We start from the raw sequence: 22527 nt of genomic DNA, 5'->3' as shown, positions 1-22527 counted from the left end.
GGGGGGGGGGGGGGAGCGGGGGATAACCTGTAGCAGAACAAAAACGGCACCGCCAACAAAAGGCTGATAAAAGGTCCACTGGCGCTTGTGGTGCTTCCAGAGGCCGCCGATACCATAGGTGAGGAAGAGGGCGAAGGAGAAACAGCAAAACGCGATAAAGACGAGGACTGCGGCCGAGGTTCCTTCATAAGCCTCGGCCATAACCGCGACACCAAGGCCGGATGTCGCTAGCAGCACCTGCAGCAAGTAAGGGGGGGGAGGGAGCGTGGGTCAAACCGCACACCGAGTCGGTGATAGCATTGTAGACGGTTGAGTTGGCATGGATTAAGGTGACCAAATACCTGAAGGCCCATGAAGCTCAGCCACCACCGATGGCCTTGCACAGACTGTAAAAAGGCGATGACATCCCGATGAATTGAATGGCCGGGCTCTTGGGACCCTGTACTAGATGGCTCGGTGCCCGGTTTGTAGTATGTCAGCAAGCTATGTGCAGGCGACCGTCAAGGGAGTCAAGGCGACAGGCTGAGGATTTGGCGCAGTCTCGATCGGGCATGCCAAAGGATAAGCGACCAGTGGCGGCAGACGAGTGAGATAGCAGATGAGCAGACCTTGCAATCATTACTATTTGGGTGAGCAGCGCTAGGACGCCAGCGCCGAGTTTGAGACCACGCAGGGCCAAGCTCGGATACAGGAGGGCAAGTCCAAAGGGCATGATGGGTGCGGCAAGAAAGAAGAAGAAGAGAGTCCAGGCTGATATTTGCAGAGCGACAAAGCGGACACCGCCCTGCAAGGGTTGGAAGTGGGTCCAGTTGGTGTGGGCCTGGGAACCGCCGCGCGTATACGTGATGACAATGCCCGTGGCGGCACTAAGGAGTCCCATCATGGCCAGCGTGTCCTCAAGGCCGGGGGAGTCGGTGCCAAATTCGGCGATGAGGAAGAGGACAAACCCGACAGCGACGAGGAAGCTGTTCAGACTCAAAATGTGCCAGAGACCTGAAGCAAGCGAGCCAACAGCTGGTGGGGCTGCGTCACGGTCTTCATGCTCGCGCACAGCGGGCGTTCGAGGAGTCGCTGGGGCCGAGCTGCTCGTGGATTTTGTTGAGCGCTTGCGCAGAATTGTTCGCCGAGTCACGCGCGGCGACTCGGGCACATCCTCAAGGTCGCTGAACAGGGTCGTGGGCGCGTCGTCGGCCATGTTGATTGCTTATCAGATGCCACACGCACAATGTCTAGCTGGCGGTGCTCTTCATTCAGTTCCAGTGTGGCCAAGCGCGCACCAGTGAAGCATACTTGTCCGCAGTTGGCTGCTGACCGCGACCGAGGCCCACCCCCGATAACCGCGGCGCGACTCTTCAATCCAACTGCTTCCAAGACAACCCCCACCCCGCCTGCAGTCCGTGTTGAACCATCCAGTCACCCCTTCGCCACCACATCCGCCGAACCTCCACTGCCAAACTGCCCCCGTGCCAAAAGACGTTCAGTCCGTCCGTCTGTGTGTGTGTGTGTGTGATCGTTTCGTCAAATGCGCAAAACAGCAAAAAGTGAGAGAGAAGAGAGGAAAACTTGTCAGAACTATTTGTCAGATAAAATAGGAAACGGTTGGTTGTTACCAAATGTGAAGGCATTACCAACTGTGAGGGGCTGTGAGGGCTTGTTGTTACCATCTGTTAGTCACCCCGAGTAACGCGAAACAAAAGAAATCATCTCAAAGGAATTCACCACCCAAGCGCCGTCGTGGCATTCTGATTTCTCTGATAAAAGCTCTCCTCTCTCATCTCTCATCCCTCTCTCTCTCTCAAGCTCTCTCTCTCTCTCTCTCTCTCTCTCAAGCTCTCTCTCTCTCAAGCTCTCTCTCTCTCTCTCTCTCTCTCAAGCTCTCTCTCTCAAGCTCTCTCTCTCAAGCTCTCTCTCTCTCAAGCTCTCTCTCTCTCTCTCTCTGTCTCTGTCTCTCTCTCTCTCTCTCTCTCTCTCTCAAGCTCTCAAGCTCTCAAGCTCTCCTCTCTCTCTTCTCTCTCGCTGTCTCTCTCTCTCTATCTCTCTCTCTGAAGCTCTATCTCTCTCTCATCTCTCTCTCATCTCTCTCTCTCTCATCTCTCTCTCATCTCTCTCTCTCTCATCTCTCATCTCTCATCTCTCTCTCTCTCATCCTTTCTTTTATTTGATGAGCAGTGGCGGTCGGGGTTGAGGGTCAGTGGCAGCGCGCGGCAACTTGTGTTCGCTTTCTCGTTGGCTCTTTTGCGGTGGTGGTGCCATGGGGTGTATGATGTGTGGTGTGCAGCCTTGGGTCTGGACTTGTGGTTGAATCGGCGTTTTTTTCTCACGGCTGCGTGGGGCTGATCTGATCTGGCTGCGTCTGGGTTTGCAGAGCCCGTCAACGCCGTCTCTCTCTCTCTCTCTCTCTCTCTCGCTCTCGCTCGACTTGCCCGCGGCGCCCGCGCCCGTGCTAGCGTGAGTCGGTTCAAGGGAGGAAGAGTCTGAGGCACATTGCGATGAGCAGGGATTTGACCTGACCTTTTCCCCTCCCCTTCTCTGCCCTTTCTCACCGGCGCTGCATCGACTCTTTCTACTGCCATTGCAGCCCGTTTGGCCCTGGTCTGCTTGATTTCCGACAGCAACCATCATGTTTCCTCAAGGCATGCCCGGTAAGGTTGCTTGCTGTTGTGCTGTGCCTGCCCCTTTTCGCCAACGAGATGCCCTGTTGGCACTCGAGTTCCAGCGCTGGCAAAGTGTCGCTCTGGTCTCTCTGCTGTGTTGATCGAACTCAGCCAATTGGTTGAAAGGTCCATATGCACATCCGCTCCTCGCTTTTCGTGCAACTTTGGGCTTTGCTCATTTTTTTGTGACCCCCGCCCCATGAACGGCATCGTGTCGCCCGTGCATGGTGCTAGCTCCACCGCCTGGTGCGAACGGCTTTCCACCGTCTATGGCGCCGGTAAGCCTGGCTTTGACGTTGTGTCCCGTGACATGCCAAATGAGCGCCACCCAGCTCTCGTCTCATTCTTGCCCTCCGCAGCCAACATCACAATTTCAGAACATGGGTCTCCAACCGCCTCGGCAACCAGGAGCTGCGCCCCCCATGATGGAGCCAGCCTCCATCCATGCCTGGCCAGCCTCCCATGATGAGCCAGCCTCCATCCATGCCTGGGCAGCAGCCCCCAATGATGGCTCGCCCCCCCACCTCAATGCCCGGACAACCTCCCATGATGGGCCAGCCTCCATCCATGCCTGGACAGCAACCCCCAATGGTGGCTCGCCCCCCAACCTCGATGCCCGGACAACCTCCCATGATGGGCCAGCCCCCATCCATGCCTGGGCAGCAGCCCCCAATGGGCATGCGCCCTCCCAGCATGTCCCAGCCCCCGACCATGCCTGGCCCTCCCAGCATGTCCCAGCCCCCCACCATGCCCGGTCCTCCCAGCATGTCCCAGCCCCCGACCATGCCCGGCCCTCCCAGCATGTCCCAGCCCCCGACCATGCCCGGCCCTCCCAGCATGTCCCAGCCCCCCACCATGCCCGGTCCTCCCAGCATGTCCCAGCCCCCGACCATGCCCGGTCCGCCCAGCATGTCCCAGCCCCCGACCATGCCTGGGCCCCCCGGCATGTCCCAGCCCCCTTCCATGCCCCCTGGCCCCCCTACCTCCATGTCGGGCCCCCCGACCGGCAACCGCCGTCGCCAGTATGCCTCTCAAGCTTTTGCTGATGCTGCCTCAGGTTTGTTTCTTGCTCTGCTTTGCCATTAGTACCGAGGGTCAGTGAGCCGGCGCCTTGCTGACACNCTTTTTCATGCACGCATCAATTGCAGCTCCGGCGATGAACGGCCAAGCCCCTAGTCCATCACCTGGCAATATACCACCTGGCCCGCCCGGTTCCATGCCTGGTGCTATGCCTGGTGCTATGCCTGGTGCTATGCCTGGCTCTGCTCCGCCAGGCACCATGCCACCGGGCGCCATGCCGCCAGGTGTACAGCCAGGCGCTGCTGCCAAGCCTCAACGACGTGGTGTGGATCCCGAGGCCGTGCCCTCTCCAGTCCAAGTGAAGGAGCAGGATCAGCAAACACACGCCAGTGGCATTTTTGTCACTGGCTCGCGCGCCAATCCGCCGCTCACCTCCACCAATGTGCGCATTGTGGATGAGGGAAACGCGAGCAGCCGCGCCGTGCGCGCCTCGCTCAATGCCGTGCCCTGCAACTCGGAACTGCTCAATACGTGCAAGGTGCCGCTTACCCTGAGCATCACACCTCTGGCCGACCCAGGCCCCGGAGAGCAACCCGTCCCCTTGGTCACCGCCAGCCCTGATGGCCCCATTCGCTGCCGGCGCTGCAAGGCTTATCTCAGCACTGCGGCCAAATTTATGGATGGCGGTCGCTCTTGGCGCTGCCTCTTTTGCAACACAAACAACAGCGTCCCGGACCATTACTTTTGCAACCTGGACCACCTTGGTCGCCGCCATGACCTGCAAGAGCGCCCCGAGCTTTTGCGAGGCACCATCGAGTATGCAGCCCCGGCTGCATATTGCGCGCGTCCACCGCAAGTGCCCGGTGTTCTCTTCCTCCTTGACGTGTCTTACACCGCGGTGCAGTCTGGCCAAGTATATGCCGCCTGCCAAGCTATTCGATCCACCATCCAAAGCCATAGCGAGTCAAACAGCCCGCTGCCCTACCGCGTACGTCCTGCCCCGGTGACCTTTGGCTTTCTCTTCGACCAACACGACGCACCCCCTGTTGCCATCTTGCCCGTGCATCTGCGTTTGATACACTCACCTGCTCGCCGCCTCACAGCTTGGCATCGTTACATTTGACCAAGCCATCCACTTTTACAACCTGAGCGCCGACCTCAGTCAGCCCCAGGTACGATAGGACCACATCCTTGCACCCTCCAACAAACCCAGCAGCTTCCCCTCGCCCCCGTGTTTTTTTCTTCAGGAACGGGCGCATTGTCCCGGGGCCTCGCCCTTGTTGAACTCTCTCCGCCACCTCAACCCTTATCGTACTCGCTCTCGCTTTCCAGATGATGGTTGTAACCGACGTAGATGACGTGTTTGCGCCCTTGGAAAAGGGCCTGGTTGTCGATGCCAAGACGAGTCGCGACGTCATTGACGCTCTGCTGGATCAGATCCCCCAGATGTTTGCCAGCACAAGGATCACCGGAACCGCATACGGCGCTGCAGTTCGTGCGGCTATCATTGCCCTCAAGAACACGGGTGGGCGTGTTCTCAGCTTTCTGGGCACCTTGCCCGAGCATGGCCCCGGCAAGCTGGTCAAGCGTGAGGACGCCTCGTTGCTCGGCACGGACAAGGAGAACAAACTTCTCGTTCCAGGCGATCGCTACTATGAGGATGTACGCTCATTGGCTCGGCTCTGTTGCTGTGCCACGCAATAACTCAGCAACTCAACCTGGCACTTGCATGCTTTAGGCGGCCAAGGATGCTGTGCGTTTTGGTGTCGCGTTTGATCTCTTCGTCTTCCCCAACGCCTATATGGATCTAGCTTCCATGGCTCCGTTAGCGACTGCCACCGGAGGTCTGATGCATCGCTACCCTTACTTCCGTGGGCAAACCATGACCGAGGAACTGGTTGCAGACGTGACCAGGGTCGCCATTGGCAGCTTTGGTGTCGAGGCCATGCTGCGCGTCCGGTTCGTCACGAGATGCCACACGCCGCCGCCGCTTGTTCATCCATGCACGGCTGGCAAACCTGGCCGTCGGCGGTCTATCTACAGGTTGATCCACCTCGACTCACTCATTGTTATGCACACCCCTTTGGCTCCGACAGGACAAGCACGGGTCTGCGCCCCGTTGAGTTTCATGGAGCCATGACAATGGAAAACAGTCAGGACGTTGAACTGGCCAATGTTGATGCGAAGCACAACATCACAGTTCGCATCAAGCATGATGACAAGATTGATGAAGGAAGTGAGGCTCACTTCCAGGTGGCACTCCTGTATACCACGCGCTTTGGCGAGCGTCGTATCCGGTGTGTCTGCTCGCCAACGCGATTCATCTGGGTGTCTTGCCTGTTACGTTTGTTACGTCAAGAGGGCAACGTGCTCTGTCCTCCGCCTGTGCGCGCCCAGTTCTCATCGGACCGTTTCTTCTGCAGTGTCCATACACTGTCTCTGCGCACAGCCAACAATTTGGCGGACATTTTCCGCTCAGCGGATATGGATAGCATCATCGTCGCCTTGCCCAAGGTGTGCCACTTCCTCCCGCGGCCATTGTCAGACCAAGACCCTGCAAAGCGTGGTCCTGCATTCACTGTCTGATGCCTCTGTAGATGGCTGTCACCGAGGTCACCAAGACACCGATGGAACAGCTGCGAAACAAGCTGACCTCTTCGGTGCGGTTTGGCTCGCCCTATTCGTGCGAGGAGCGCGAGCCCTTACTTCCCCGATGAGATGCACCCTTGCCCTAACTTTTCCCGGCCACATTTCGGGCGTGCAGGCCGTCAGCATTCTGGCCTGCTATCGCAAGCGCTGCACAAGCCCCAACACTGCAGCGGGCCAGCTCATTTTGCCAGAGTGCCTCAAGCTCATGCCCGTATACATGAACTGCGTCCTGCGCTCACCTGCCCTGCGTCGAGGTATGCCCGTTTAGTTGGTGTCATGTCCAAAAATCTCTGATGCATCGTGTTTCCCAGCCTTGACCTGTGGACCATGTTTCCCCAACGCCCGATTCGCACACATTGCAGGTGGTGACATGAGCTCAGATGAGCGCGTTTTCTGGCAGCACTTTGTGCGTGCGCTTCGACCCGAGGACCTGGTGCCCTTTTTCTACCCGCGTCTCTTTGAAGTCTCCACGAGCGAGCACAGCGAACCGAGTAGGTTGACGTGCGCTTGCTGTTGCAGCTGGCTGTTGATTGGCCTGACACCTTGATGCCCTCCTGCCTGGCCACCCGCAGAGGAGATTCGTTGCTCGCGCCGCTATTTCAAAAATGACAGTGTTTACGTGTTGGAAAACACACAGCGCATTTTCCTGTTCCTGGGTTCCCAGACCCCCGTCTCCTGGGTGCAAGCCGTACGTCTGCGCTTGGTGTTGTCATTATTGTGGAGCACAATCTGTGCCTGACGCTTGGCTTTGCGTCTCTCGCCAGGTTTTGGGTGTGGGTTCGGTGCAGGCCGTGTCCAGCCACACCCTGGAGTTGCCGCAAACAGCAGATGCGTTTAACATGTCTCTGCGCGAGTTCTTGCAGCGACTACGCAACGAACGCGGGCGTCACATGCCGGTATGCTTGCATGACAACACGCTTTCTTGCCCGTCGATTTGACCTACAGCCAAAACGTCCGCTGACTCGAATCGTGTTGTGTCTCAGCTAATTGTGGTCAAGGACAAGGATCCCAACGAGCTACAGTTCAACCGTCTGCTCGTGGAAGACAAGGTGAGTTGTCTTCGCCACCCCCGAGGCGTGCTGATTTAGGCCAGCTCATCATTGCTGTCGTTTTTCAATAGTTCAACGATGCCCAGTCGTATGTGGACTATTTGTGCCACATCCATCGGGAAATTCAGACAATGAATGCTTAGGTCCAGGCCAACGTCATGCTAATAGCCGGCTCAGCGCGCAAGAGCACGGAGCTCAAGTTGTGGCCACGTTCTCTCCCTGCAACCGCGTGCTTGTTTTGCATCCCTCCTCCCCGTCTCTCCGCGTGCGCTATGGGGAGGCGTGTGAGAATGCTGATTGAAAATTTTTGCAGTGTCACTCTTGAGCCTCTTTACACATTAATTCTTGGCATGTGAATCCATTCAAAGTGTCAATCGCTTTCTCTTCATTCTGCCCATTGCTCATTGAAGCAAGGTTAAGCGTTCTCTTACACATACGTCAGATACCTGCGTGGATTTCCAGAGAGCTGGGTGATGTCGAAAATGCCTGCACACCTTGGTCATCATCGGCCCGGGGCCTTGAGTAATACGATGACTATTTGTGGCTGGAAAAGCGGGGGTCTGACGTCATCACAGCGGCCATCGCAGACTGTTGCATCTGTGCCTGCATGGTGCGAAGGCCTTCCATGACAGCGGCCACACCCTCGGCCCCACCGAGGTCCTCTAAGCGCATTGCAAGATCCGAAGGCAGTGCAGTGACGACGGGCAGCAAGTCAGCCACCAAGGCCAGCCATTCTTGGGCTTGCGTGAGCACGTTTGCTCTACACATTTGAAAAGAAGGATCGAACATGACGAACAAAGCAGGGTGAGGGTCTATGAGGCACCGAAAAGCGGGCATTCCAGGTTTCCGCATACCCCGTGGAAGCATCATCGGAAGCAGACTTGCGGGTCACTTCGCGAATCAAGTCATCGTCATCGGCCGTTCGCGCTGCGCGGGGACCGGCGGCCGCCCACAAAGCGTCTTGGGCATCCCCTTGGCGCAGTCGGGTAAATTGCCCGTGCTCAAATTCGTCGTTTAGGGAGGAGAATTTTGCTGCTGGTACACCCGCTTGGTTGGCACGCTGCATCATGTTTTGGTCCTCTGTCAGAAGCAAAAGACAGCGACGGTCTGCTTGGTTGATGGCTTCGACATCTTCGCCGCATTCGTCGAGCACGCCACGAAGGATGGCACGGCGAAGGTGGAGCGCAACGTTGACAATCATTTCATCAGCGCGGTGCAAATGAAGGCTTTTCAGGGCGCCAGTCTGGATAATGTCCAGTTCGGCGTCTTCCTTTGAGAGCTCAAGTAGGATGTTGGCGGCCACGCATTGCTGGCGGAGACCATACTCGGCCAAAAACCCACGGATGGCCTGGTTTTCCAGCACTGAGAGCTTGGTGTTGCCCTTTTGAGCATCCAGCTCAATACCCACAGTGTGTGGTATGATCAGCAGTAGCTGGCCTTGGCAAGCCGCACGGTGCTGGAGAAGAGTTTCAAATGTGAAAAGATGATTGGGCCGGGCGTGACTACTCTTGGACTTTGCGGCGTGCAGGCCTAGACGCAGCATGCCAATAAGAGCGCTGGTGTCCAGAACAACATAAGTGGTCGCAGGGCTTGGGGTGGACTCGACGGGGCCCCTCGAGGCGCTGGCATCCTGATCATGTAGTGAGGTGGCAGCCAGGCGGTCAATCATGCTCTCCATGTGGTCATCCTCGGCTTGTTTGAGGTGGTCGTGCGTCACGCTGTCATCACTAATGCTGTTGTCGGCATTGGAGTGACGGTGCTTGGTCTGTTCGACGCCGTGTGCACTGTCCGCGCTGCCGTCGCTATCGCTGTCATCGCTGCTGTCACTGCTGTCGCTGTTATCGCTGTTGTCGCTGCCGTTGCTGTCCCGGGAGGCACCAACTTCAGCTCGAGGTTGGGTGCGGCCAGGCGCCTGACGCGGTGTGCTGACTTGGCTGGGGGCTTGTGAAAGGGGGCGGGGGCGGACCCGACGTTGTAGCACGAGATCGGCAAGGCCGCGAACTTGATGTTGCACAAAAGGTAGGTGCAGTGCAGGGATACCTCGACCACGGACCCCGCATTGCTTGACGGCGCATTGTTCGCGACTGGCAGGAATGCAGTAGCTGAGCTTCAGACGACGACAGGTACGTTGCACGGCGTCTGCGTCCAGGCGATTGCATTCCAAACTAAGTGTGCAGCACAAGCGATATGCACGTCGCAGCGGGAGACAGAGGGATTTGTGAGCAAAAGGAGCGTGCATGGCTGATTCGCTTGCCGCAGTGGATACATTTTGAGCGGTATGGTGTTGCAAAACAGCCAGCGGAGAATGAGTACCGGAGCCATAGAGGTGCAGGGGGTTTCTTGGAAGAAGCTTGGTAGGGATACCAATTGCGTTCTGCCAGGGCAGCCAGCAGGGCATCTGCGCGGGTAATGTTATTGTGACTGAGGTGAATTTCCCAAATGGGATGTGTTTGCTGTTGTATCAGGCGAATCACGGGCTGAAGGCCTGGTCCCCGAGTTGGCAGCAATGAAGTCGAAGAAGGGTAACGTGAACACGCGCCAGATCCAGGGTTACGGAGAGAAGCGCGTCACCCTGGTGCTGCTCCCAGTAGGCTAGGGCCCGATGAATCTGTTGGGCGGCCATGGCCATGGCTTCCACGGTGAGTTCGTCATGGCGGATGCTCTGGAGCTTGACGGGATATTCGTCGGGGCCCAAATAGAGCTTCTGGTGCACCCAGTCTGCTGCAAGGCGGACGGCGCGTTTGGGCTCGGACTTGTAGCGGGAAGTGAAATTGGACGAGGCCCCGTGACTGGGGCGCGGCGATGCAGAGTCGCCCGCCCTACAGGCATTAGCACACATGCACGGCCAAACGTAGAGCGTGAGGCCGATGGCCATGCAGAGTGACGAGGCCCAGGCGAGGGGACGAGGGTGCAACAAGACGGCCGCTGAGCCAAGCACATACAGGGCTTGACTTAGGCCGTACGCAATCTTGGCGCAGTTCACAGCCTTGCTCACCTGCTCCTCGCAGATGGAGGTACGGAGGGGGTGAGGCGAAAAGCATACGAGGTGTAAAGACAATCGAGGGAGTAACGCGAGCGGTGGGGGGGGGGGGGGGGGGACCAAAAAAAGCCATGAGACTGAAAAAGGCCTGTACAAACAAGCCTGGTGCTGGTCTCAAACCTTGAGGGTGAGCTTGCCATGATACACATCAAAGACCACATATGGGACAGCAGCAGGGAGAGCACTCTGGTCGGCGGCGGCTGGTGCCTGCCCAGATGAACCAGGCGTCCGAGCCAGCACGGACTGATGCTGATGATGACGGGGGGTCCGGGCGCTCTTGGGCGTGCCACCCCGGCTCCTGGGCGTCCCTGGGGCCATCTCCACAAAGTCACTGCGAGATCAACCTGGCCAGACCAATTGTTTCCCAGCCGGTTCAGGGTTGTATCAAGTATCGGGTTTGAATCCAGCCACAACCCCCGCTACACCAATCCGCCACGCCACACAAACACAAGGACAAGGACAAAGAAGCCGCTCGACGACGACGACGTTCGACGGCGTTAGACGGCGTTCGACGACTAGATGATCCAAAATATCAAAAAAAAAAATTAAAATTAAATTTTGATGCGTAAGCGATAGTGTGTAAGAGATCACACTGTTGTAAATGCTGACATTGACGCCCAGTGAAATGCGTGCGTGCAAGCAAGTTTGTGCGCGAGCGGGCTTTTGGGGGCTTGTGGGCTTGGGATGACTCTGGATACATACGCGTTGGGGGGTGCGGCAGGCTCGTGTGGTGGGAGTGGGAAACGCAGTCGAAGAATAAAGCAAGAAGGCCCGAATACCTGGAAGCAAAGTGTTTGGCTCAAGGACAGGGTCATGCCCATTCTTGCCCCATCCGAAAAGACCACACGCCGACAACGCCAGCTCGAAGATGGCACCGAGCCAACGCAGCGCGTGACGATACATTTCAGCGTGTGGGTCCAGCAAACGCAAGCTCAAGGCGTCACAGCTAATACACCTGCTGTTATTCGGGGTTGCGCCCCATGTTGGTATTTCAATCCTTTTTGACCTCTGTCCACGCAGCTGGTGCGTTTCACCTGTCAACCTTTCAACACCACAGCGCAACGTGAATGAGGCATCTGCGCTGAAATCTGATCACGTCACAACCGATACGCAGGCCTTGACAGCTGACATGCTGGCCCCTACCATGTGACGTGGGACGCACCACAAGCAAGGCAAACAAGTAGCGGAAGAAGATGAGAGAAGGTTCCACCATTCGAGACTTCGGCTGCACATGCGCAGCCACAGCCCAGCCCCGGCCCTGCTTGGCTTGAGGCGTAGGACCGGGGCTTGGCGCCAATACGCAGCACCATCCCCTGCGATACCCTTTCTCCCCAACCTGCCTACCCACACACTCGCGGACGAGCACTCTTCTCTTTCTCCGTGCACGCCTTCTCGCATGTGACCCCCACACCACGCAAGATCGGCCACGATGCGCACAATCCTCGCGGGGCCCTATCGCACATGGTATATGTCTGTAGTGTCCACAATCACCTTACGCCACAAACCTTCGTGACTGCATCCTGATAAGAGAGGCACCGGCCAGGGGGCCTGGTCTGTCGTGCATCATGCATGCCTGCAAAAGCTGAAAGCCATGAAGCTTCCCTTCCCACCCCACAAAGCTGCACGGCTGGAGCCGTCCGCCGCCACCACCAATACCACCAATATCACCACCAACTTCATCATCAACCCCATCATCTGCGTGTGTTGATGGCTGGACAACGGGTACAGAAAGGCGTGGACACGACAGCATCAGGGAACGAAAAGGAAAAACAGCAGCTTCAGATGCCCCGAGCTGCCCTCACCAAGGCAATCAAGAGGCGTGTCGTCCGCGAGGAAAGGGACGACAGCCGGTCACGAAACCTCGGGCAGCACAGTCATTTCAAAGGCACACATTGCCGCAGCAGCTGCATGCACGAAGAGGTGCATCGTCAGTCCAATTGCCGCGACCCGCCGTCCATCAACCTGTTCCCCACCACCACCGCCGCCACCTACTCCAACCCAGTTGGATATTGGGACGTTCCATCACCATCTTGTAGGGGAGCACAGCCGTCAGAGGATCATTTTCTCAGCTTTCCACACCACTACCACCACCACTTTTCTTGTTGCCCACCCCCCTTGGCTTCCCCTGGCCCCCACCATCACCTTGTCCCCGCTGCCCATGCCCGGCTTGCCACTTGTTGCCAGTCGTGTGACAATGCCTGCGTGGCCAGATAACTCTGAAGGACTGTCCACACAACCCTGGACCCATCCCCTCCGGCCTCGCTGTGCCAATTCACGGCCGTGAACCTCGGGACAGACGCTTGCCCGTGAACCCCCTTCCACCAAAGGTCTTAACAGCACAAGGTGCGGCGGGTGATTGAAACCAGCCCTCGCGTCGCCTTCGCCACCTCCTGCAAATCAAACACTGATAGCAGTCGGGTGCGACACCTGAAACAGGTGATTCTTCAGCCGTCACCATAACCAAAAGCCACACGCCCAAACCCTCGGTGTCTGCCGCCATTGGCATTGTGCCGAGTTGCCTGATCCAGCCCCCTTTTCCGTGGGCCCCGTTGCCTTTTGCTCGCCGTTCCTCGCGCCCCAGCCCCGGTCCTCCAGGCTTCACGAAACCGCCTTTTCCTCAAGACGCGGAGGACCGGACGCTCATTCGTGCGGGGTCGTGCATGAGTTGCCTGCCCCTGTCTGCCCTTTGCCCTCCGCCTCCCGTCCGCTCTTGAACATTCCACTACACCTTTCTGCCACCAGCCCAAACCATGGACCATAGTCACACCGCCGCCCTCACCCAGCCTGGGTGTGAGGCGGCGGTGACGCCACCGCAGGAAGCCGGCCCACTGCCTTTGCCACAACCGCAAGCGGAAAAAGATCTCACCGTGACCCCTACGATTCCAAGCCCAGCTCCACCCTCGGCCAGCACGACCACTTTAGTGCCACAAACCAGCTGGCCCGAATTCAGTGCTCCGCGCCCGTTGCCAGACTTGCAGTCGAGCGCACAGCAAGCACTTCAAGCCCAACACCAGCTCCAGCCCTCACTCGCCCAGAACCGCCGCGTAGTAGAACAACTTCAGCAACTACAGGCGCTACAACAGCAACAGCGTCATGTGCACGCCCCAACCTCCCCCGGCCCCCCATGGCCACACAACCAGCAGCTACAACACCTGCAGCACATGCGCCTGCTCCACGAGCAGCAGCTGCAACAACAACTACAACCGCCAGGACAACAACCGTGGCAACCCCTTGGTCCACCTCCTGCTGCTCGTGACAACCAGGCGCTACCCCTGTTGCCCTGGACTGCCCTTCTGGCCCGACCCTCGCCGTCACCTGCCTTGCATTCGCCCTTTGTCACGGCTCCGGGCGCAGGACTCACAACAAGCATGGGGCCAACCTTCTTCCCCCACCCTGATCAAGGTAAGCCTCAGGTCCTGGGCAGTTTTGCGCAAACCGTTTCATAGAACTCATCCTGCCTGGCTACTCCGACCACCGATCCGCCAGCTTTCCAAGCATGGATGGCCCGCACCCGTGAAGCCGAGCAACCCGTGCTGCTGCAGCAAACGCAAGGCCCCACCACCCCAGATCCTCGCCAACCAACATTCTACTATCCCCACAGTGACGTCAACCCGCCCATCCCGACAATGGTCAGGCTCGGTGACATTATCAAGCTTCTTAATTGCAGTGTACGTGCCGTGCCATGTCATATAACCTGAACCGGCTTTGTTTAGGGGGGGCGCAACGCCAGTCAAAACAGCACTGCTGACACCCGTCAACAGCGACAGCAGCAGCAACAACAACAACAACACGTATGATTGGCTTATTTTGAGCTCCCCCCCTTCTCCCCCCCACCGCACAGGCGCAAAAACTCCGCCAGACAGTGTGTAAACTGTTCTGCATAACCACCACCCTGCTGGCGTACGCCTAACCTGTTGCTTGAATTGATGGCAACTTGATTCTAGCTTGACGTAACCCATCCAGAAATGGGCCCAGGTGGTGATCCAATTTCGTCATCATCGACTGACCAGCTGCTGCTCAACTCAGACGGCAGACCAGGTACATCGCCCCTGGCCTCGAAGCAACTGACCATACCCGTCTTTGGCCCATCCATACCCTCCGCTCACCATAATGGACTACCACCGTGACACTCTGCCTATGCGCGTCATGGTTATATACGTTGGCCTTGATGGGGGTCCAGAGCGTGCAAGCTTTGCAACAACAGACTCCCTCAGCTCAGCCGGTGCAGAGTCTCAGTCCCAGACGACATATCACAAGATCCCACAAATGTCTGCCATGGACGTGCTGGGCTCTCGGAGCAGCGGTGGTACTGAGGATACAGGTCTGCCCGACACACCATTGACGTCACCGTCTGCAACTTTGACTGCCACTGCGGGTAAATGCAATCGGTCCCCTTTCAACCACTAACCTTTCAATCCGCTCTTCTACTCTATGGGAAACCTCTATATCCAGTGTTGCGCGTCGCTCTGTGCTCAGACCGGGACTCATGCTGCCATACCCTCAAATAGCAATCAGGGAGGAGCGCGGGCAAGGCTCAATTGCCAGCGACTCGGTAAGTTTTGCCACGCTTGCCGTTGACACGTTGCCACGCCACGGGCTGATGCTGCTTCTTATCGTTGTGTCTTTAATCAGCGTGATCGTGGTCTTCCGCCCAATTGGGAGTACCTCTGCGACTCGCCAGCGTAAGAACTTGCGTGCACGCGTGTGTTTGTGTCTCAATGATACACGTGTGGCTTTTTACCCTTGGCGCTGACATGGGCTCCACTTGCATTGGTTATCCAGACTGAGTCGGGAGGCGCAAGAACATCAGGTGGAAGAACGCAAGATTCGCAACCGCGTAAGCTTGGCTGGCCCTGTTTATTTCGCCTGTTGTGCCATGGCAAGCGACAGCGAGACAGTCTGCCTGCTTACCCCGATGGTTTGACAAAACTGATTGCGAACAGCGGGCGGCCGAACGCTATCGCCACAAGCAACGACGCGAAAAGGACTTGATGAAGGATAAGCTTTTGCAACAAGCCGAACAGGTGAATTTGCGAGCCTGCGTGTGGTCCACACCCGCCGTGTCAGCTCGCACATGTGTTCCCCGTGTGTCTCACGGCCGCATGCAGCTCCGCCGGGCCCAAGGGTACATTCAACAGCTTCAAGTGGAGAACCTTCAGCTGCGGACGGCTCTCATGACCCAGGCGGAGGGAGCGGGACCGTTGCTATCATCACCAACGACCACTGCAGGAAGCGGTCTGACGCCTTTGCCAAAGGTTGTTTCAAAATGTTCTGCCTCACGCCCCCAATGACGGGGCCAATCGAATTCCCCTTAGCTGAGCCCTGTGCGGTCGTGGTGAGGCCGAATATTGATCTGAATGAATCTTGCCAACTTGTGAGATCGATGGGTCTTTTTTTTATTCTTCCGTTCTTATTTCTGTTTCTTTTCGTTTTTATGTTGTCGGCTGGGACGATGACTGCCTGACTTTTGTGATCGATATGTGCCGCGCTGTTTGTGCCGTTCGTGGAACTCCAGTTGATATACCTGAGTACCATCTCTTTCGTTTTCGTAAACTGTATGCATACCCAATTAATGATGAACACCTACTAATGATGAACATCAACTGACTTTGTGTTAGCGAAAAGTTTGTGAAACATTGTCATGAACGCCACCCAAGTGTGAAGTCGGGTACATGGGTACCCTCTTAAAGACTGGGACAATCAAGACGCGCTCTGAAAAACAGCAGGACGCAAACTCCGACTGAGGGTGACTCGGTCGACGAGAGCGTGTGAAAATTGTGTCAAACGGTGCCTCGATTCGTCCACAAGACACCATTCACGTGCTTTAGATTCCAAGAACAAGAGGTTTAGGCCTTGACGGCGTACACCTTGCGAGCAAAGTGAGCATCGCGCTTCTGCTGGCGCACGGTCTTCTGAGCACGCTCATGCTTGGTCAAAGCACGACGCTGGGCGCGCGTCTGCGAACGAGAACAAAACATGCGAAGTGAGATGCCGGGCCTTTCAGTGAGAACAAGTTGCATTCCCATGATGTGAAACGCCATGATGGTGGCATGAGTGAGGAACAAAGGCCGCACCTTGCGGACGCGGAGGTCCAGAGGCACGTATTTGGCGCCCTTGTAGTGCTTCCTGAGCTCCTCACGGGTCTTGAGGTTGATCACGGTCTTGGCGACGGCAATGTTCTTGCGGAACACCTTGCTGCGCAGGGCCCAAGACGTACACATTCAGGAAACACATGGGGTCATGAGCCAGGGCCGGTCGCCGGTGCGAACAACAGGTTGGGCGCGAGGCTGGCGGAGCTTAGAAGTCGCTTGTATTGTTGATAAGACGTACATCTGAGAGATCTTGGAGGCAGTGCCGTTGGTGATCTGCTCAACACGGAGACCAGCGAGCTCCGCCTTGTACTCTTGGAGCTATCATCCATTCGACAAAAAAAACACAAACGGTCAAGGTGGATTTGATAATAGATGGGGACAGGATGGCAAGCAGCAAAAAAAAAAAAAAAAAAGCTGCTTCAGAAGCTCACCGTCTTCAGGAGGTCATCCTTGGAGAGCGCACGGAGCTTGTACGCCTTGGCGCGGCTAGAAGTCTATGTGTGACAGGCCCAGGGAAAAAAGTGAGGATGGCTTCGAGGCTCAAACAAAACTATCAATACCCAGAACGCTCAACACCGGGCGCACACCAACAAGTCACATCCCAGCCAACTCGGCGCTTGCTAACGAACACAATGAGAGACACACAGACACACGCACACAGACACAAGGTCTCTTCGCGGAAACGTGTGTGAAGCAGCCAACCCAAGAACAACCGTTGCCCGAGCGAGCCGGACGAGGGCAGGACCATAAACGGACGGCATTTCGCTTCAAAGACGGCGCATGAGGGCATCGCCATGTTGTAGGCACAGGGGCCGGGCAGGTGCGGGGCGGTTATGCCGTCTTGAGCGTCTCAAACAGCAACCACTCTCGCCCATGCACGCGCCCGACCCCATGCTCCAACAACTTGAGAGAGGGTTCACATGCCGCAGTCACACCATCTGCAAAGCTATCCAACGCAAGTCGGCGCTGCCCCTTCATGGTCCACAACCCATCCAACAAGGCGCTCCACCCAAACACATGACACACACACACACACACACACACACACACACACACACACACACACATGCACGCGCACATCCTGCCCCAGAGCTCGTTGGCGCTGCCATTTAGAGGAACAAGTTTGAATGCATGTCTTGAGACCGAGAACGTGTTCTCACCTCCGCCATCTTGTCTTTGGCACGATGATAGAAAAGGCTATTGGTGGACTCTGATTTTCCGCGTGTATCTGATTCAAATTGTTGCTCTCAAGCGTGTTAGACATTCACGGCTTGGACACGTGTTGCAGTTTTTCCCGCCAACACACAAATCATGCTACCAACTGTTAGTACGGCTGTGCGTGTGTGTGTCTTCTCTCTCTCTCTCTCTCTCTCTCTCTCTCTCTCTCTCTCTCTCTCTCTCTCTCTCTCTCTCTCTCTCTCTCTTTCTCTCTCTCTCTCTCTCTCTCTCTTTCTCTCTCTCTCTCTCTCTCTCTCTCTCTCTCTGTAACGGTCAAGCCGTCGTTACACCTTGACACACACTACAAGAAACCTTGTTGTGGCCGTTTTGGCGCTGGCGCCGGTGCACGGTGTGACAGTTGGTAACAAGGGTCTCAGCTTTTGGCGCCGAACCAGAGACGAGAGCACTTTGCGCGAGGTGTCTTGGCCTTTGACTTTGCCACTGCATCGCTCAGCTGCTTTCCGAGCCTTTCAGTGCTTGGCTCTGCAGCCTGGTTCTTCTCCGCTAGCGCTTGTCCTTCTCCTTCGTCGTCCACCTCTGCCCTGAGCACCTGGCATCTCTCCTTTTATCAGTTGGATCTTTGATCCCAGCCATGGCCCCGGCTGCGAGTCGCCGTCGTCGTCGTCGGGCACCGGCTGCCCCGCCCAAGCCCGAGTACAAGGTCATTGGCCGTGGCCGTCGATCGCGTTCTGGTGCACATGCCTTTGATGGCTTTGAGGTGGGCGCTTGACTTGGTACCTGCATGGATTTCACCACGCGCCTCGATGCGCGCCCTTGCTTCTCTTATCTCAGCTCACACGATGGGTGCTCGTGCGTGACATGATGATGCCATCCAGATTGAGGACACGCGCTTTCTCTGCGGTGAGTACGCCCTGGTCAAGAGCAACCTGGAAGACTCGCCATACATTGTGGCCATTGAACGCGTCCTAGGCTCGGCCCGCGGCCAGGATCTTCAGGTGGAGGTGCGCTGGTTCTATCGTCCCGAGGACGTGCGCGCCGTCCTCAAGCGCACCAAGCTGAACGTCCTACCCAACGAGCTCTTCGACTCGGAATATCGTCAAATAATCGACCCAGAGACCATTGATGGTCCCGCCATCATCAAATACACTGCAGCTGGTGCGTGCCCCCAACAAACGGCCTCACTCGTTTCAAGACCGGGCTGCTTAGCCGCCGTGGATCGCCAGACTTGCACATCCAACCTCCATGGGCCCACCGACCCTTCCTCAGCCTCGTACGCCTTGATTTCTTTTTTTTTTCTGACTCCACCCTTAGATGCGTCCACGACAAACCAGCGTCGTACTTTTGCCGGCCGTGGAGACACGGCCAGCGATGACGAAGAAAGCGATGATGAGCAAACCATCCCCGTGTTCATCTGCCGCCATAAGCTCCTCTGTGATAACCACTACAACGAACCGCTTCAAAACCCCCGCCTCCAACGCTACACCCTCTCTCTGTACGCCCATGTTGGAACCCATCGCTGAAACTTGACGACCATGCTGTGTCACACCGCAATCTCACCACCACGCCCCATCTGTCTAGACTACGCCGCCAGTCACAGCTCGCCCAACTCGACAGCTCGGGCGCCACCGAGAGGAAAAACGCTGCTGCAGACTCGGAAGGCGACGAAGATGATGAGGATCACCATTTGTCGGCCGAAGAGAGCGATGCTGTGCTATCTGCCGCCGACTCGGAGGACAGTGATGCCGATGTACCCACGCCCCGCAAAAAGATTGCCAAGCGGATAGCTGGCACACCCAAGAAAACTCAGACCCCGCAGACCGCAGACCGCAGCCAGCCCCGACGTCGGGGCCGCCCACCAGCACAACGCAGAACCTCATCCGCAACTGGAGACAGCAGCCCCTCAACCCCGGCTAAGCGTCGCGCCTCGACCACGCGTGGCCGTAATCGCCGCCTGACGCTGCGCGTCCAGGATACGGCCAGTGCTGAGCCAGCCGACGCTAGCGCCTCGAGTGCTGCTTGTCGCGCCCTGGCTCTAAACAACCTCCCCACAACCAACGAAGCCCTGCCCTGTCGCGAGATCGAGTTTTACGAAATTTACACCTTTGTTCAAGAAAAATTGCACGCCAAGGCCTCGGGCTGTCTATTCGTCAGCGGCGTCCCTGGAACGGGTAGGTCTGCCGTTCAAATGCCCTCAACCCATCACGTGCCTCGGCAGCTGAATGATGCCAGTTTTATCGTGTAACCCGCTGCCGCTATGCTTGCATCGGTGCACGTGCAGGCAAAACTGCGACCATTCGGGCTGTTTCTCGCTTACTCATGGCCGAGCGCGAGGCCGGTCATTTGCAGCCTTTTCAAGTAAGCAGCACCACAAGAGCTCTTTGGCACTATCACAAAGCACTTGGTATGAGCTTCTCAACAACGCTTGCCTCGCCACAGTTTCTGGAAATCAACGCCATGTCACTGACTAGCCCGGCGCAAGCATATGTCGAACTGTACCAGAAGCTGGGCCACCACGAGGTGCGGGAACCAGCCTCGCCCGTTCTACCTTGATTGTGAGCAGTTGTTTCCACTGCTTTGCATCGCCAGCTAACCAGCAGCACGAACGCTCGCACCTTGCCCACCTACTAGGACCGCGTGGTGGCACCTGCACATGCCTGTCAAATGCTGCAGCGTCACTTCACGCTCCCTGCCCCCAACAAGACCACCTACGTTGTACTGCTCGATGAAGTAGACTACCTCTACACCAAGAAACAGGATGTACGTACCGGTCCCGGACACGTCGAGGGACACAAGGGTCTGCACCAAATGCTGCCGGTTTTCTTACGCACCGTCTCCCCTACGCTCTATGCGCTGGTGCTTGCTACCTGGCCAGGTGTTGTATAGTCTTTTTGACTGGCCAACCCACAAGCATAGCCGCCTCATTCTGGTTGCCGTGGCCAACACCATGGATCTTCCTGAACGGTGCGTCGACTGCGCGCAGCCTGCTTCTAGTTCACGGCCCATACATTCTCACCCCAACGTACTGCTTCTGTCGTCCTATGCTGAGCAGTGTGATGGCACACCGCGTCTCGTCGCGTCTGGGCTTGAGCCGCCTGAGTTTTGCGCCATATACCCGAGAACAGCTGGTGCAGATTCTCAAGCAGCGTGTGGCTGGTGCGATTACTCTTCCACGTCACCTCCATGGCAGGGGACGAATATCACGGGATGCTCATTGGTTGTGACTGTGTCTGCAGAGGTTGCGGCCTTTGAGGAGCCTGCGCTGGAGCTGGCGGCTCGCAAGGTGGCTGCTGTGTCAGGCGATGCCCGCCGGTACGACCTTGGTTGTTTGGAGCGTAGCCAGGGCGGGCTTGCCCGCCTCCTTGTGTGCTGATCAGCAGACTTGCCAAGCTCACCCTTGCATCTGCGTTTGTCTCAAACCCCATTTTCAGTGCACTCGGCATCTGCACGCGCGCAGCCGAGATGGCCAAGGAGCGCGGCGCTGAGAAGGTTGGCTGGCGTCTCTCACTCGATCCCATGCACTCCTGCTCGACAGTTGTATCATGATGCTATGATTGGCAAATGGCATCCAATTTACTGACATGTGCATTGGCGGGGGGTAGATCAACATTATGTGCGTTTCGGATGCATTGGTGGAGCTCTCGGCCTCGCCAATTTTAAATGCCATTCAACAAGCCTCGGTCTATGAGAAGGTGTCCTTGCTGGCGGCTTTGATCTGCTTTCATCGTACGTACCGGATGTGATGCGCCGCTGCGCTATGGGGGTTTCTTGTCTTGCACCTGAAGACGGTCGTTCCACGTCGCCCCTTCTCATGGCGCCTTGTGTGTCGGGACCTGGGGCTTGCTACCAGAGCGCGGCATTGAGGAGGCGGACTTTGCAGACGTGCTTCTACAACATACCAAGTTGTGCAACCGCTTTGGCATGATTCCGGCCTCATCGTCGGTGGTTGCAGCCGTGTGCAGCAACCTGGGGGCTAGTCGCGTGCTGATGTTGGAGCATGGCCGTTACGATATGCAGCGACGGGCTCGCCTGAACTGTAGCAAGGATGATGTGCTCTTTGCACTTCGGGATGACCCCATGACGCAGGCCGTGGTACAGCTGCTGGAGGCAGCCACCACGACTCGCAACGCCGCCCCAACCGTGCCTCAGTTTGACCCCGAGGATAACGGTGACATGTAGGCCGGATCACTGTCCCGACGCACCCCTACACTTTGCTTGCTCTGCCGAGTGGGGCGGGTGCCAGATTGTCGAATTTGAATTTGAATGTTGCTCCTGTGTGCCGTGGTGCTCGCGTTTGCTGGGTTTTGAATGACATGAATCGATAGAGTCGAACCGACGGCCCTTTCTGCCATGAGACTGGCTGGCAAGTAAATCGGGCCGCCTACTCCCGCAACTAAAACAAGAGAGGCAACGATTCTCAAGTGTTTATGGGGGTCTGTGTATAAAATTTCGACTTGTGCGCTTTGCAAATGCACTGCTTTAGGGACGGCTAGGGCTCATCTTATCGCGATGCTTTGGGGTTTGTTTATAATCGATGTGATGCCTTGGGAAGAGGGCGGGGGGGGAGAAGGATTTCTCTTCCCACCAATTCAAGCTCTGCTCCACTGCATAGCCCGGTGCAATCACGAGCGTACCCCCTGCCCTCGACCACCCAAAGTCACTGGCAAAAGGACCAGAAAATTAGATCGAAATTCAAGGAAAAAGAGAAAGAGGAAGAGAAGAAAGAGAAAGAGAAAGAGAAACAGAGAGAAAGAGAAAGAGAAAGAGAAAGAGAAAGAGAAAAAGAAAGATTAAGAGAGAGAAAGGGAGGCACGATATAAATTACCACACGTAATAAGAGAGAGAAA

At 56.8% G+C, this 22527-nt stretch overlaps 6 protein-coding genes across 6 annotated transcripts in view; 3 read left to right on the top strand and 3 right to left on the bottom strand.

Moving 5' to 3' along the window:
• MONBRDRAFT_11449 (uncharacterized protein) overlaps nucleotides 1-1195 on the bottom strand; it is a gene marked incomplete at both ends in the record, with an annotated part of 3701 nt that extends 2506 nt beyond the window's left edge. The window contains 3 exons of the mRNA XM_001749233.1: nucleotides 28-237; nucleotides 342-483; nucleotides 609-1195. Of these exons, the coding sequence (XP_001749285.1) occupies nucleotides 28-237; nucleotides 342-483; nucleotides 609-1195 (939 nt within the window). The remainder of the gene's footprint in view (nucleotides 1-27; nucleotides 238-341; nucleotides 484-608) is intronic.
• Nucleotides 1196-3203: 2008 nt separating this feature from the next.
• Nucleotides 3204-7744, top strand: MONBRDRAFT_38641 (uncharacterized protein; the record flags this gene model as incomplete). The annotated part of the gene is made up of 13 exons (XM_001749301.1): nucleotides 3204-3711; nucleotides 3929-4662; nucleotides 4778-4846; nucleotides 5007-5336; nucleotides 5413-5633; nucleotides 5771-5971; nucleotides 6098-6188; nucleotides 6439-6577; nucleotides 6686-6814; nucleotides 6896-7011; nucleotides 7088-7219; nucleotides 7307-7372; nucleotides 7444-7744. The coding sequence occupies 13 exons, from the start codon at nucleotides 3204-3206 to the stop codon at nucleotides 7513-7515; spliced, it is 2808 nt and encodes a 935-aa protein (XP_001749353.1). The 3' UTR covers nucleotides 7516-7744.
• Nucleotides 7745-7906: 162 nt separating this feature from the next.
• Nucleotides 7907-10730, bottom strand: MONBRDRAFT_34044 (uncharacterized protein; the record flags this gene model as incomplete). Its single annotated transcript, XM_001749232.1, has 8 exons — nucleotides 7907-8132; nucleotides 8227-9234; nucleotides 9303-9412; nucleotides 9441-9537; nucleotides 9686-9857; nucleotides 9944-10191; nucleotides 10315-10367; nucleotides 10533-10730. 8 exons carry the CDS (start codon nucleotides 10728-10730, stop codon nucleotides 7907-7909), a joined length of 2112 nt encoding a protein of 703 aa, XP_001749284.1.
• Nucleotides 10731-13162: 2432 nt separating this feature from the next.
• On the top strand, nucleotides 13163-15703 carry MONBRDRAFT_28824 (uncharacterized protein; the record flags this gene model as incomplete). The annotated part of the gene is made up of 9 exons (XM_001749300.1): nucleotides 13163-13814; nucleotides 13899-14080; nucleotides 14126-14203; nucleotides 14357-14450; nucleotides 14593-14733; nucleotides 14921-14964; nucleotides 15045-15094; nucleotides 15195-15249; nucleotides 15356-15703. The coding sequence occupies 9 exons, from the start codon at nucleotides 13163-13165 to the stop codon at nucleotides 15701-15703; spliced, it is 1644 nt and encodes a 547-aa protein (XP_001749352.1).
• Nucleotides 15704-16187: 484 nt separating this feature from the next.
• Nucleotides 16188-17685, bottom strand: MONBRDRAFT_38639 (uncharacterized protein). The gene is made up of 5 exons (XM_001749231.1): nucleotides 17665-17685; nucleotides 16936-16998; nucleotides 16743-16822; nucleotides 16487-16607; nucleotides 16188-16369 (listed from the first exon to the last, which is right to left on the bottom strand). The coding sequence occupies exons 1-5, from the start codon at nucleotides 17671-17673 to the stop codon at nucleotides 16259-16261; spliced, it is 384 nt and encodes a 127-aa protein (XP_001749283.1). The 5' UTR covers nucleotides 17674-17685; the 3' UTR covers nucleotides 16188-16258.
• Nucleotides 17686-17815: 130 nt separating this feature from the next.
• On the top strand, nucleotides 17816-21859 carry MONBRDRAFT_28822 (uncharacterized protein; the record flags this gene model as incomplete). Its single annotated transcript, XM_001749299.1, has 14 exons — nucleotides 17816-17988; nucleotides 18295-18376; nucleotides 18559-18838; nucleotides 18995-19175; nucleotides 19262-19851; nucleotides 19962-20038; nucleotides 20120-20200; nucleotides 20312-20440; nucleotides 20556-20644; nucleotides 20733-20836; nucleotides 20917-20992; nucleotides 21061-21169; nucleotides 21283-21406; nucleotides 21531-21859. The coding sequence occupies 14 exons, from the start codon at nucleotides 17816-17818 to the stop codon at nucleotides 21857-21859; spliced, it is 2424 nt and encodes an 807-aa protein (XP_001749351.1).
• Nucleotides 21860-22527: the final 668 nt, after the last annotated feature.

The sequence above is a fragment of the Monosiga brevicollis genome, genomic scaffold, assembly GCF_000002865.3.
Source record: "Monosiga brevicollis MX1 MONBRscaffold_29 genomic scaffold, whole genome shotgun sequence".
NCBI lineage: Eukaryota > Choanoflagellata > Craspedida > Salpingoecidae > Monosiga > Monosiga brevicollis.
The sequence above is the reverse complement of the archived record's forward strand: the minus strand, read 5'-3'. Positions and strand labels throughout refer to the sequence as shown.

Coding starts and splice junctions, on each gene's coding strand:
- MONBRDRAFT_38639 (XM_001749231.1), bottom strand. Junction 16,823..16,935: donor AGGATGACCTCCTGAAGACG/GTGAGCTTCTGA, acceptor AATGGATGATAG/CTCCAAGAGTACAAGGCGGA. Junction 16,608..16,742: donor GCCTCCAAGATCTCTCAGAT/GTACGTCTTATC, acceptor GGCCCTGCGCAG/CAAGGTGTTCCGCAAGAACA.